General features: G+C 39.1%; 1 protein-coding gene across 5 annotated transcripts in view; it reads left to right on the top strand.

The window, feature by feature from the left end:
- Positions 1 to 12,769, top strand: part of FAM3C (FAM3 metabolism regulating signaling molecule C) — a 54,718-nt gene that overhangs the window by 7,763 nt on the left and 34,186 nt on the right. For 4 of the 5 annotated variants that reach the window (XM_051848905.2, XM_051848906.2, XM_051848903.2 and 1 more), the window contains exons 2-3: positions 5,391 to 5,445; positions 10,249 to 10,353. In XM_051848905.2, the coding sequence (XP_051704865.1) occupies positions 5,433 to 5,445; positions 10,249 to 10,353 (118 nt within the window). In that variant the 5' untranslated portion in view covers positions 5,391 to 5,432. Of the gene's footprint in view, positions 1 to 5,213; positions 5,235 to 5,390; positions 5,446 to 10,248; positions 10,354 to 12,769 lie in introns of those variants that run through there. The other variant, XM_070071258.1, reaches the window with a different exon arrangement.

Here is a 12,769-nt window from a genome sequence, read left to right as displayed (position 1 = left end):
CTTTATCTTTTAAGCATTCTGTGTTAAAAACACTAACTCCTATGAAATTAACATTTATAGAGATAGTAGCTCAGGTTTCATGCTAGATATTTACATGTTAATATTCTTTCCAGTGAACGCAGCCCTCTCACCCCTTTCCATTTTTTATTTTAAGAATCATCCAGCCTGGCAGGATGTGTGTATGGTGGATGAGATGGGGTGCTTGATAGCACTCTGTGTCTACTGCAGTAGTAACTTGTGATTAAAGAAAGTTTTTTTTTAAGGTTAAATATTTGACATTTTAAAAGTTGATCAGGCCGGCGCCGCGGCTCACTAGGCTAATCCTCCGCCTAGCGGCGCCGGCACACCGGGTTCTAGTCCCGGTCGGGGCGCCGGATTCTGTCCCGGTTGCCCCTCTTCCAGGCCAGCTCTCTGCTGTGGCCAGGGAGTGCAGTGGAGGATGGCCCAGGTGCTTGGGCCCTGCACCCCATGGGAGACCAGGAAAAGCACCTGGCTCCTGGCTCCTGCCATCGGATCAGCGCGGTGCGCCGGCTGCAGCGCGCCGGCCGCGGCGGCCATTGGAGGGTGAACCAATGGCAAAAGGAAAACCTTTCTCTCTGTCTCTCTCTCTCACTGTCCACTCTGCCTGTCAAAAAAAAAAAAAAAAAAAAAAAAAAAAGTTGATCAGACATCAGATTCACAGGTCCAGCACCCTGTTTTTAAGCCTTTCTCCCATAAACACCTGAATAAAGGAAGTATCAACATAACTTTATAGTTAATGAAATGGAGTGTGGCGAAGATTAATTTTTATCCGTTTCTTTTGTAACTCCTGGGACTGAGTAGGAGACCTCTCAGAGTGTAGACTGACCCTGCCTTTCCTATGTAGATGGACAGCTTCAGCCACAGGGAGGGATTTTTTTCCCCTTCCTTTTAAAGAGGATCCATTCTGTGTTTTCTCACAGAATATATACTGCTTTCCCTGGAGAGCAGTTGATTATGCAAATGTCTTATACAGCATAGGATTTAGGATCATTTAACCTGTCCTACTTCTGAAGTAACACTTCTAAGATGACCCATAGAAGCCATATGAAATTTAAGTATCCTGCAAGGAGCCCAGCAAAAAATTTCAGACTCTTCTGTTCTCCCCTCTTTTTAAAATTTTATTTTAAAAAATTGTTACTTCTCTTCATCAGGAGTTGGCAAATTACTTCCCCAAGGCCTGTACGACTGACCACCCAAGATTGGGTTTCACATTTATAAATGTGTCAAAAAAAAAAACCTCTAATGAAGAATTAATTTTGTGACACATGAAATTCTATAAAATTCAAATTTCAGTATCCATAAACAAAGTTTTATTGGAATATAGTTGAACATGTTGCCTATGCTTGCTACCCAGCTGGGACTGCTGGTAGCTGCAGGAGAGATTGTGTGGTCCGCAAAGCCTGAAGTATTTGCCGTCTGGGCCTTTGTGGAGTATGTTTGCCAACACTTGTATTATATTTACCTAAATGCAGCCATTTACTGCAAATAGTGTTTTTAAAAATACATTCTTGTTTTGTAATTACAACATCATAGTAATTTACTTTAGGGACTGGTACCATTACTTGGATTTCAGTATTTTCTCATTTTCCTTTTTTACTTTTAATACTCTTGTGATAAACATTTAAATTTTTGCATTCAGATCTTGTCTGTATTCAACCGGGTTCTATCTAGCTATAGATATATATTATTTATAATATATATGTAGCTGGAATTAGGTCTATGTATATGTGGGTCTGTCATTTTATATATAATTATATATGATTATATAAATATATGTGATTATGAATACATATTGATTTATATATATATATATAAAATATACATTTATTATAAGGAGTTGTCTCAACAGTTAGGGAGGCAGAGAAATCCAGGATCTGCAGTTGCCAAGCAAGTGACTCAAAAAAACTGCTGGTATAGGTCCAGTCTGTGTCCGAAGGTGTTCTCCCAGCTTGAAGCCTTTACAGACCGACCCAGAATAATGTTTAACCAAATATATAATTAGTACTCCGTGGCCCAGTCAGGTTAACACGTAGAATTCAGCATTGCATGTTACATCTGACTCTTTGTACTTTGACCTATTTTTCATAGTACTCTTAAAAAGTGCCAGCCCACAGGAATATTATTAGAATAATCTGAATTTACTCCGTTGGTTCTGCTAAAATTGTTAGTGGCCAGTAGTGGATTAAAGTTAGATTGAATTGACTGATCATTCCTCTACCTTTATGGAGTATACATTGTAGTATTTTCTTCTGATTTAACTGTTTGTTAATAGTAAATAAATCAACAAGGTGTATTCCTGTGGTTACTTTGTATCATTTCTGACTGGGTGATTCTAAGGTACAAACTTAGTCATTTTGACAAACTGTGAAACTCTGGAGCGGTGACTTTGTAGTAGAGATGAGCAGGTCCCACAGTATGAGGATCTGGGGTGCTGGTAGAGGCACTGTTCTGTCCAGGTCTCACACCTAAGTGTGTATGCAGGTTGGGAGTTTATTGCCAGGGACATCATGGTGGCCCTAATCTAAGGACATGCAGATAGATGACTGTGCATGTCACATATTAGCAAACCGTTTGGGGTCAGTCGTGTGTAGATTTACCTAAAACACTGAAACTTGTTTTGGCCTCCATTACACTTTTTGGAGCAAGCTGTTTCATAAATGTACTTGCTCAAGTTTTTTTTCTTTTTTTGTTTTTATTTTCTTCTGTCTTAAACATACCCTCTTGCCACTAATACTGTTGGTAAATGACTTTAATTTCTATCTTGCCACCTTTTGATGAATATATATATATATATATATAAGAAAAATTATCAACACCTTTACTGCTGCCTCTCGGTTAGGGTTCTGAATTTCTAGCAGAGGCTTTTTATTCCTGGACCTGTTCTATCCCTATTTGGTTGTTGTTGGCTCCCCTGGAGGTGTCATTAACTTCTTGCTTCACCCTCCCCCACTAAGATTATCAATATGTAAAAATTTTCTTTTGTTTTTGAATGTCTTCCTGAGAAGACAAGTAGGGGATGCTTTGGAATTAGCATGTGGTAAGTATGCTCCAGGATTTGTCCTCAGGTACATTCACTACCCATTTATGCTGATTTAGACTCAAAGATGCCTTGTGGCTGAGATTTCACTTGAGTTTTATTTATTTAAAAGTCAGAGCATCAGAGAGAGAGAGAGAGAGAAGGAGAGAAAGAGAGAGAAAGATGGCCACAACTGCCAGGGCTGAGCCAGCCAGACTGAAGCCAGGAGACTGAGTCTCCACCCTGGTCTTCCACATAGGTAGCAAGCACCCACGCAGTTGGACATCTTCCACTGTTTTCCCAGGCACATTTCACATGAAGCTGAACAGCCAAGACTCAAACCAGTGCTCTGTTAGGGAATGCTGGTGTCACAAGCAGTGGCTTTAACCCACTGTACCACCTTGCTGGTCCATGATGAGATTTTAATTTAGAGATTCTACTAAATGTTAATTCTCTGAGAAATTTTAATAGAACACAGTTTTCTTCAGCTTGACAGAGTTGCTTATATTGTGGTCTTAGTAGTGATGAGTGTAGTTACAAACTTAAGTGACAAACTTAGGGGATAGATGTATGAGACAGTGATTGTAATTACACAGCTTTGGCCACAAAAGGAAGTAGTAGATGTCCAGTGCCCAACAGCTTATCACACTTTCAAAGGAATTTTCCTAGATCCCCACTCAGATAAGACTAAAGCTGTTTTAGAATAGTAACCAAGAGGTAATGTGTGTGTTGTGATAGCACAGTTCAGTTTAGCTGAAATCAAAAGAGGATTTACAACCACGTGAGAGTTTCATTTGCAAAACTGAGGAATTTCTTCCTGCAGTCACGAGATGGTTTGTGGGTACTTTAATGTCTCTTGTTCCTTTTAGTATTTTCCAGGCCTTGGCTAAGTAGTTAAATAGTTGCTAACTGTGACATTTCCTGTTATGTGGAAGTATTCAGATAACAAAGAAAAACAAAAGCAGTAATGCAGAGCTCAGGTGAAGGGTTGATGCTTTCTTCAGAGTAGATTGTAATGGAAGATGGGGATCTGGAATAAGAGCCTTGTGCCTTTGGTGATGGCCGGACCCCTCTCCCTGTTGATTCCAGTCAAAAAGAAAACCATGGCTCACTTTGCTTTCTCTTTCTTCAGAAGTGTGCCATTGTTTACATTCGAAGCAGTCTAGGCATTACGTGGACACTGACATCTAAGTAGCAAAATATAACCTAAAGTAGAAATAGATGTTTCTGGTTAATTTGCTTCGTTAAAATTTCCTTTTGAATTCAGTTTCTTTACAATAGCAGTTGACTTTGAAATCTGTCTAGCTAAACTTGAACATAGCTTTCCCATCAAACTCATTTACTTTTTCATTTTATTTTTAAAATTTCACTAATCTTAAACACACATACACATGGAGGGTTTTTTTTTCTGTGTCTATTTCTTTGTGATTTTACAATAATATCAAAGAACAGTTTCTTTATTTGTATTACAGAATTACTCTGTTAATAATGATGATGGCTGGGATATTTAGAATTGTACTTCTATGCTTGTGAACATACTGTTTTACAAATTTAAGTTCAAAAATAAAAGTTAAAAAAAGAATGCAAAAAAAAAAAAAACAAAAATATAAAGAGGAAGAGGGGACTCTGGTGTTAAAATAAGATGACTTTTCTCTGAGTGCCCATCATGTACAGGAGTGAGCCTGCTGACCTAAATTCTAGCCCATTTTCTGCAAATAATTTGTTCTATGACTAGATAAGCAGCTTAACCTCTTTTTACCTCATCTGCAAACTGAAGGTTTGGAACTAAATACTGAAAGTGGCTTACAGATGCATAGTCACTGAGAATAATAATTACATGATTGAATGATGGCAGGTTCTTTTTTTAACTAGACAGACAGACTGATCTCCCATCCTCTGGTCCACTCCCAGTAGTGCCTACAACTGCTGGGGCTGGGTCAGGAACCCATGAGCCTGGAACTTAATCTGGGTCTCCCACATAGGTGTCAGGTACCCAGTGATTTCAGCCATCACCTCCCTCCTCTTAGGGTGCATATTAGCAGATGCCGGGGTCAGGAGCCAGAGGCAAGGCCAAGCCCTGCCACTTTGATGGTTGGTTTCTACTCATTTGTTCATTCAGCTTGGGGAGCTGAGATGCAGCAGTGTAAGACGCTGGCCCTTCTTGAAGTTTTACGGTCCAGTGAAGGAAACAGGCTCAGTGAGTTTTTCATTAAATGTCAATATTGGTAGAATGCTTAGAAATGTCATGACATTTATTTAATTAGTTTAATATATGTACTCCAAATCAAACTCAATCTAGGGAGCAGTGTTTGTTCTAGACTTAATGATGTTTGCCTTTTCTTTTGATTTTTAGGAGCTTATTTAATGAAAAGTGCCATACACTGAAAAACCAAACATGAGGGTAGCAGGTAAGACATTTAATTCGGTAGAAATAATTTTGCTTTTTGTGTAACCTGTTTGTTTAGTAATGACAAAGGGAGAGGGTAAATAATTTTTTTTCTGCATTGAGTGTAAAGCTGGAATATGACACAAGGTAATAGTTTTTTCTGTATTGAGTGCTAAGCTGAAATACAACACATGAAGCAATTTTTAGCATTCTGATTTTTTTAGGTTGTCAGCAAATCACAATTGGACATTTAGTGAGCATTAAGTAAGTTTCTTTGGACAAACCTTTTGTTGAAATTATGCCAAATAATTTTTGTATTTATAGTCTTTTAAAAATTTTTATTAGTTAAAAAACTTATTTGAAAGAGAGAAACAGGCACAGAGAGTTCCTGTCCACTGGTTCACTACACAAATGACTGTAGTGGCTGGAGCTGGGCTGGACCGGGCCAAAGCTAGAAGCTGGAAACTTAATCTGGGTCTCTGAGGAACCCAACTGCCACTACCTAGAGTTTTAATTGATAGGCCTAATGTCCATGCCTATATTCCCAAATGTTGATCTCATTTGCCATATATATATATATATATATATATATATATATATTATTCCATGTACATGTGTGTGTGTTTATATATATATATATAATTTATATGCTATTCTGTATATGGAATATAGGGAATATGGAATGATTTTTAAAACCTTGGAGGGCTGATTTTTGTTTATGGTAAATGTTGTATCTTGTAGAGATAAATGACTTTAAAGTTTAAATCTCTCTTATGTATTCACTTAAAACTAGTGTATATGAAGGATTCGGTAAAATATCTGTCTTTCTCAGTATTTGTCAATTCAGTCTGCCTAAGTGAGGCTATTTGTTTATTAGATTTTATATTATAGTCAATTTGTTCCTTAAGCAGTGTACTGGAGGAAGAAATTGAAAACTGTCATTGGGTGTTCATAGTACTAAATTAATTATGTCTAAGCATTATAAAAAGATCTGTGTGACTGCAGGGGCTGATGCCTTCTTCCTACCTGTATAATAGAAGTACACTGCGTTTCCCCACTTCTTCTGCAGCCAAAGTCCAAGCATTTCTTTCCATAGAAATTTCTACTGTGTGATCAGTTGTACTTCTTCAAAATCAAGATAATTAGTCTTTCTATAATATAATGTAATATGTAATATATATTAATATATAATTAATACAATATAATATGCTATCATCTTCTCACCAGTAAACCAAATTATTTTCCCACGAGATCCTCTCTGAGAAATGCCTGAAGTCAAGGTGGTATCTTCTTCCTTTGGTCACAGTTGTGTAGAATCAGATGCAGTTGATGAAACATGATTATTAAACTGAGATAACTTTGGGTTGTTAACAATGGTTTTGTTGAAATCTGAAAAACTGGATCTCTTTGCCTTGTTTAAGTAGTTATACAGTTTTTAAAGACAAATATTCCCAGAAACCTGCAGCTTGTCTGTGGTGTGGAAAAAAAAAAAAAAAAGCTTTGTTTTTTTCCTTTTTCTTTTACTCTTTTGTTGATCTTTGTGTAGCAGATTGTGGTACCATGTTTCCAATTGATTTTTTAAGTACTTAGTTAAGTATGGTGGTGTGAAATTATCGAAAAGTTTCTCAAATAATTCTAAATTCCTTCTAGTGGAAATTAACTTTCTCATCTAGTGCATTTCTCTGATTCTGACAATTGATGCCCAGGTTAATTGATAGGTAATTATTCACTCATTGGTCATTTTATATTTGGAACTGTTTCTAGCATAGGTCTTAAGGGCTGCCTTTAATAAATGAAAAAGAAAAATTAACTCTCTGTTGCTTTTAACTAATCTCCTCTAATTAAAAAGAATCTTGTTGCTTTGAAATATCCTTGTAGACATAAATTGTTCTCCTGGTGAATCATCTACATCTGAAGTTTATTGTTTTTGTTTGTTGAAAAATAGGGACACACTCAAATCAGTGCAGCCCTGGCTGTAAGAGTGAATCCCTTGGAGAGTTAGAGTGGACATCACGGTGTGGCATGGCTGAGCCCCTCCAGTGCTGGTCCTGGCTTCAGACTCACCCTGGAGGGATTTCAGACCTCACCATTACAGAGGCTCTGCCGAGTGTCTCTACTTCTCACTTCTCTCTCCCTTGGAGTTTTTGCTTGCTCCTAATTCCACTGATTGATCCTCAGTATGAGTGATTAGGTATTAGGTTTAAGACTCACTATTACCATTAAGCAGTTATGACTTTAGGCAGGTGATCTGAAATTTAAGACTTGTTTTCTTTATTTGTATAGTGAAAATAGTATCTTGAAAAGATTTTGAAAATAAGACTATGCTTATAACATTCAGTTTATGAGTATAGTAGGCACATTGTGTTATATGTGAGGATGTATTACATATATTTACTATATATGTGTATATGTATAAAACATGTTTAGTGTAGGCTCAGGGTCAACTTGGTAGTATTTGGTCTAGAACTTTCATGTTACAAACTTGGTATTTTAGTCATTCTGACATCTCAATCTTGAATAGTGAAGGTTTCATATACAAGGAATCTTCAGAAAGTCCTTGGAAAATATATATTATTGGGGCCAGCGCTGTGGCAGAGCAGGTAAAAGCTGCCTCCTGCAATGCCAGCATCCTGTATGGGTGCTGGCTCCAGTCCCGACTGCTACACTTCTTCTTCTTCTTCTTCTTTTTTTTTTTTTTTTTTTTTTTTTTTTTTTGACAGGCAGAGTTAGTAAGAGAAACAGATAGAAAGGTCTTCCTTCCGTTGGTTCACCCCACAAATGGCCACCATGGCCGGCATGCTGCGCCGATCCAAAGCCAGGAGCCCCTGCAGGTGCAGGGCCCAAGAACTTGGGCCTTCCTCCACTGCCTTCCCAGGCCACAGCAGAGAGCTGGACTGGAAGAGGAGCAACTGGGACAGAATCCAGTGCCCCAACCGGGACTGGAACCCGGGGTACCAACACCGCAGGCGGAGGATTAGCCTAGTGAGCTGCGGCGCCAGCCTCAACTACTCCACTTCTGATCCAGCTACCTGCTAATGGCCTGGGAAAAGCAGCATAAGATGGCCTAAGTAGTAGGGTCCCTGCCACCCATGTGGGAGACCTGGATGAAGCTCCTTGGTTCAGCCTGGGCCAGCATTGGCTGTTGCAGCCATTTGGGGAGTGAACCAGCAGATGGAAGATATCTCCTTCTCTTCTTCTCTCTCTCTCTTTAACTCTGACTTTCAAATAAATAAATGAATTTTTAAAAAAGAAAATGCATATTATTGAAAAGCCATGCATGGATTTTAAAAATTTTCTTGCACGCAAATAAATATCTTTTAATTCCATTTTTCCACAAATTTTTTGAAGTACCCTCATATCTGCTTTCCATATCAGGTTGTGGGTGATTATTAGAAATAAGGTGATAAGACTGTCATGTCATATATAATCCTTAAGCCTTTGTCTTGGTCTTAAGTGATCTTAAATGATGGAGGAGGATGGCTCTACCACCTGTTGTCCTTCATGTGTCTAGCAAACAGTTGTTGAGAGTGTTAAAGCAGATGAAGCACTCTGCTGCATCCTAGGAGATCTGTTTAAAGCCTCCTGGAATGTTTGTGTTTCTGCACTAAAAACACCTTGTAGTTGCTCTTGAAAACCAGGGAGGATGTAGTAAATAGACGAAGGAGGCAGTTGATGATTAGTTTTCTAGTTAGACTTCCTCATTGCCACATCATTTCTGTAATAATAGAGAGTTTCTTTTCTATACAAAAGACTTTTTAGAGCAATTTCTGATTCACAGCAAAATTTTGAGGAAGCCAACAGATTTTTCCATAAGCCCCCACCCCCTGCAGAGCCGTTGTCAAGAGTGTTTCCAAGTAGAAGTGAGTCAACTCTGAGAAGCTGCTGCCTCTGCACCCTCAGCTTTTCCGAGTGTGGTCAGTGCACAGCCTCCCCTCTGAGTCTGTAGTCTATTCTTATAGGTTTATGAAATTAGAATGAAGGTGTGTGTGTGTGTGTGTGTGTGTGTGTGTGTTAACTTTCTTACCAAGTAAGTTGAGCTTGGTGATTTTTCAGAGGAGTGTGGTCACTGGTGTTGGGGGGGAAGGGGGGAGGGCCGGGCAGACTGCCAGGTTTGTTAGGACCCTGGCCTCCAATTAATCTGTAATCTTGGGCAGTTTCTGTGTTCCTTAAGGACAGAAAGATGATCGTCAATGCAGATGAAGCCATTGGCAGTAGAGGAGAGTGGAGATTGCAGAGGCAAACACTAATACTGTTCATCTATAAGCTATTGAGATATCCCTGGAATCCTCTGAGTAAGAGGAACTTAATTCTTTCATGTCATTTCCCATTTCCTTTCTTGTACTTTCCCTTTTCCTATCCTAGATTTATTTAGCTCTGGTGAAAAAAACATGAGAGATGATTCATATTAAGCAATAATGCCAGTGCTATTTGTAAGGTACTCGGTTTTGATTAAAGGTATAAAGTCATAAAAAATAAGAGACTGTCCTTATACCATATAGCTCAGTGCATTAAATATATGTGATAGATGCCAGATTACGCCTTCCTGAGCAGTGAAGGCTTGTCTTAGCAGGTATGAGGAGGAAGACTTGTTGACCACACCAGGAGGAGATGTGTTGCATCTCACTTGAGAACTCCTTGCTTAATGTTCATCCTGACATTAGTATCTCCAGAAAGTCCAGAGTTACTGCAACATCCCTGAACAGTATTTCCCTTTATGTTGGAAAGAAATAGGAACACAACACCCAAACATGCACTTCTCATAGAATTGCATAGCAAGTTTTGCGGGCTTGTAAACTCATGTTGAATTATTTCTGCCTTTATCCAGGTGCCGCAAAGTTGGTGGTAGCTGTGGCAGTATTTTTACTCACATTTTATGTTATTTCTCAAGTATTTGAAATAAAAATGGATGCGAGTTTAGGAAATCTATTTGGTAAGTTTCATTTTTCTCCTTTTTTACACCTTATTTTTTATGTTATTCTCTAAATTTCTGTCAGTTCTCAGCATTCAGTCAATGGGTGTTAGTTAGTCTTTCTAGAGAAGGAATTTTTGTATCGGTAAAATGGTTCATTAGAATATTTTAAAACATAAAATAAGCAGTTTTAGAATTAAACCTGTGTAAGGCATGAATCTTCTGTCCTTCATTTTGAACATTTTTCAGAGTCTGTTTTACACATGCTTACGGGCATTAATCAGGACTTCTAAGTGCAGCTTCTAGAAGGTGGAATACTCTTTAAGTTGCTTCTCTGTTTCGGTTGACTGCTAGAAAACTTGGGAGCCAATTCTAGCCCTTAGTTGCCAAGTGTTTATGGTCACATCAGCACATTTTAGTTATCAGCCATGGTATTTTCCTTCTGTGATATTTTTCTTTTTACCTGTTTCTGTATTTTAAGTGTATCAGTATGAGAAACATTAGCTCAGTTTTTTAACAAAATCTTTAATATTGTAACATTTGAAATGTTTTTATAGGAATGTTACATTTAATGCTATTTTAAATGGCTATATTTAATATCTAATTGAATCTCAATTACGTGCTAAGTGTATCTCTTTTGTAGATATATCTTTATGGAAGTGAAAAATAGAATTTAATGTTTACATACTAAAATGGAACATATTTATTTATATTAAACCTAAAATTTATACAAGAGTAATTCTGAATGTCTTCTGGAAACCATAGGTCTTCATTGTTTGAAGTTAGTAAAGCTGTCTTCACAGATCTTTCTTATAATGATTTAACTTTGCCTGAAGTATTATTTAAACTATTAAAAAACTCAGGCATGAGAAAATGAGACTGTGAAACCTGGAAACAGTAATTTAAGGTAGCAGGCGAAAGTTAAGTGAGAGAACTTTGAGAGCTCTGGCTTAATGCGTTTTGTGGTTCACAGTTAACGTTTGAAAGGGACCATCAAGACCTAATTCATTTCCTCTCATATCTGTGGCGAGATGCTCTTATGCCAGTGCTTCTCAAACTTCAGTGTCGAACAGATCTCCAGAGAATCTTGGTAAATGCAGATTCTAACTCAGCAGTCTGGGGAGGGGCACGAGATTCTGCATTTCTGGCAGGCTCCCAGATGGTGCCGAGAGTCCCGACCATGGGCCACATGTCAAGACTTTGGACACATCTGATGTGTGGTCCTCGGAATCTCTGTAAACATACTCAGGTGACTTTTCTGAGGATGCCTACTTAAGAGTGCTGCTTTGTGTTGCGCTGGATTGTGCCGTTTGTATCCCACATAGTTTGAATACACTGGTACAGTCTGTCTGATGGTGCTCTCTTCCGTATCAGGGATCTCTCAGAGGTAAATCCTAGTCAAAGTTCTCAGACCCTCTTCTTAGAAGTTTTCATCTTTTCAGGTAATAAGGCCCTCCCTCTCAGGCATTCCTCTTTGTGGATTGGTTATTTTCCTCCTGAATCAAGTGGTCATTGCAGAGTGTGAGTCCAGAATGCTTTTTCAGTCCTGTGTACATCTAGGACTACCTAGTGCCCAGAGCACAGCTGTTTTCATTTGGACAGTGTGGCAGAAGCAACACGGAGGCCATTGAGGACTTGTTCAGGGTTGCCCTGGAAAGCAACATTTATAGCTGCTGCTTCCAAGAAATGCTGGGGGTGAGGAAATAAGCTGATGGGATGATAGTTTGATACAGACGGATGCTGCACATGTGTTACCTTTGTAAAGTGATGGACAGACTTCTACATGTCTGTAGGCCTTGAGTGAAAATTTGGTCAAACAGAACCAGCAAGAAAAGGAGGATCCTTAGGAAAGGGGAAGCGTGAGACTTGGGACAAAGAGAAAAGGTGCTTTGGGAAAGGCCCACTGTTGTGAGAAGTGACGAGGAGGCTGGGGAAGCACAGTGTGGCAGTCGTTACCCACACACGGCTGGCGATCCCCTCCAGACACTGCCGTCCGCCCTCTCGCTCCATCTCCCATCTTTGCCCTGGTTTGCATCTTCACCTTTCGTTTGGTCTGTTTTTGTAAACATCTTTGTGACAGCTGTATGTCTGTTCCCAGTCTTTGCCGTCTGCCTGTCTTACCTCTGCCAGAGCCATTCTCTTGAAACATGTGGACCTTCAGTACTTCCGGTTCCCACAGAGTAAAATCCCAACTCTTTGCTTAGGATAGCACACGAGCTTTTCCTTTCTCTACCCCCTGGGTGACACACTGCTCATGCCCACATGCCCACCATCGACAGGCACAAACCACGGGCTCTCTTTTGATTCCTTGGACTTTGCTCATTTTCATTCCTCACCCCACACAACTTGCTCATCCTGTCACTTGCTAATCCTTCTCAGTTTTCACATCTCTGCACTGATACCCCTTCTGTGGAGGCTCCTGTTTGTCTAACAGACT

Source organism: Oryctolagus cuniculus, chromosome 3 (assembly GCF_964237555.1).
Source record: "Oryctolagus cuniculus chromosome 3, mOryCun1.1, whole genome shotgun sequence".
In the NCBI taxonomy this organism is placed as follows: Eukaryota; Metazoa; Chordata; class Mammalia; order Lagomorpha; family Leporidae; genus Oryctolagus; species Oryctolagus cuniculus.
Note: the sequence above shows the minus strand (reverse complement) of the source record. Positions and strands in the feature narration are given on the sequence as shown.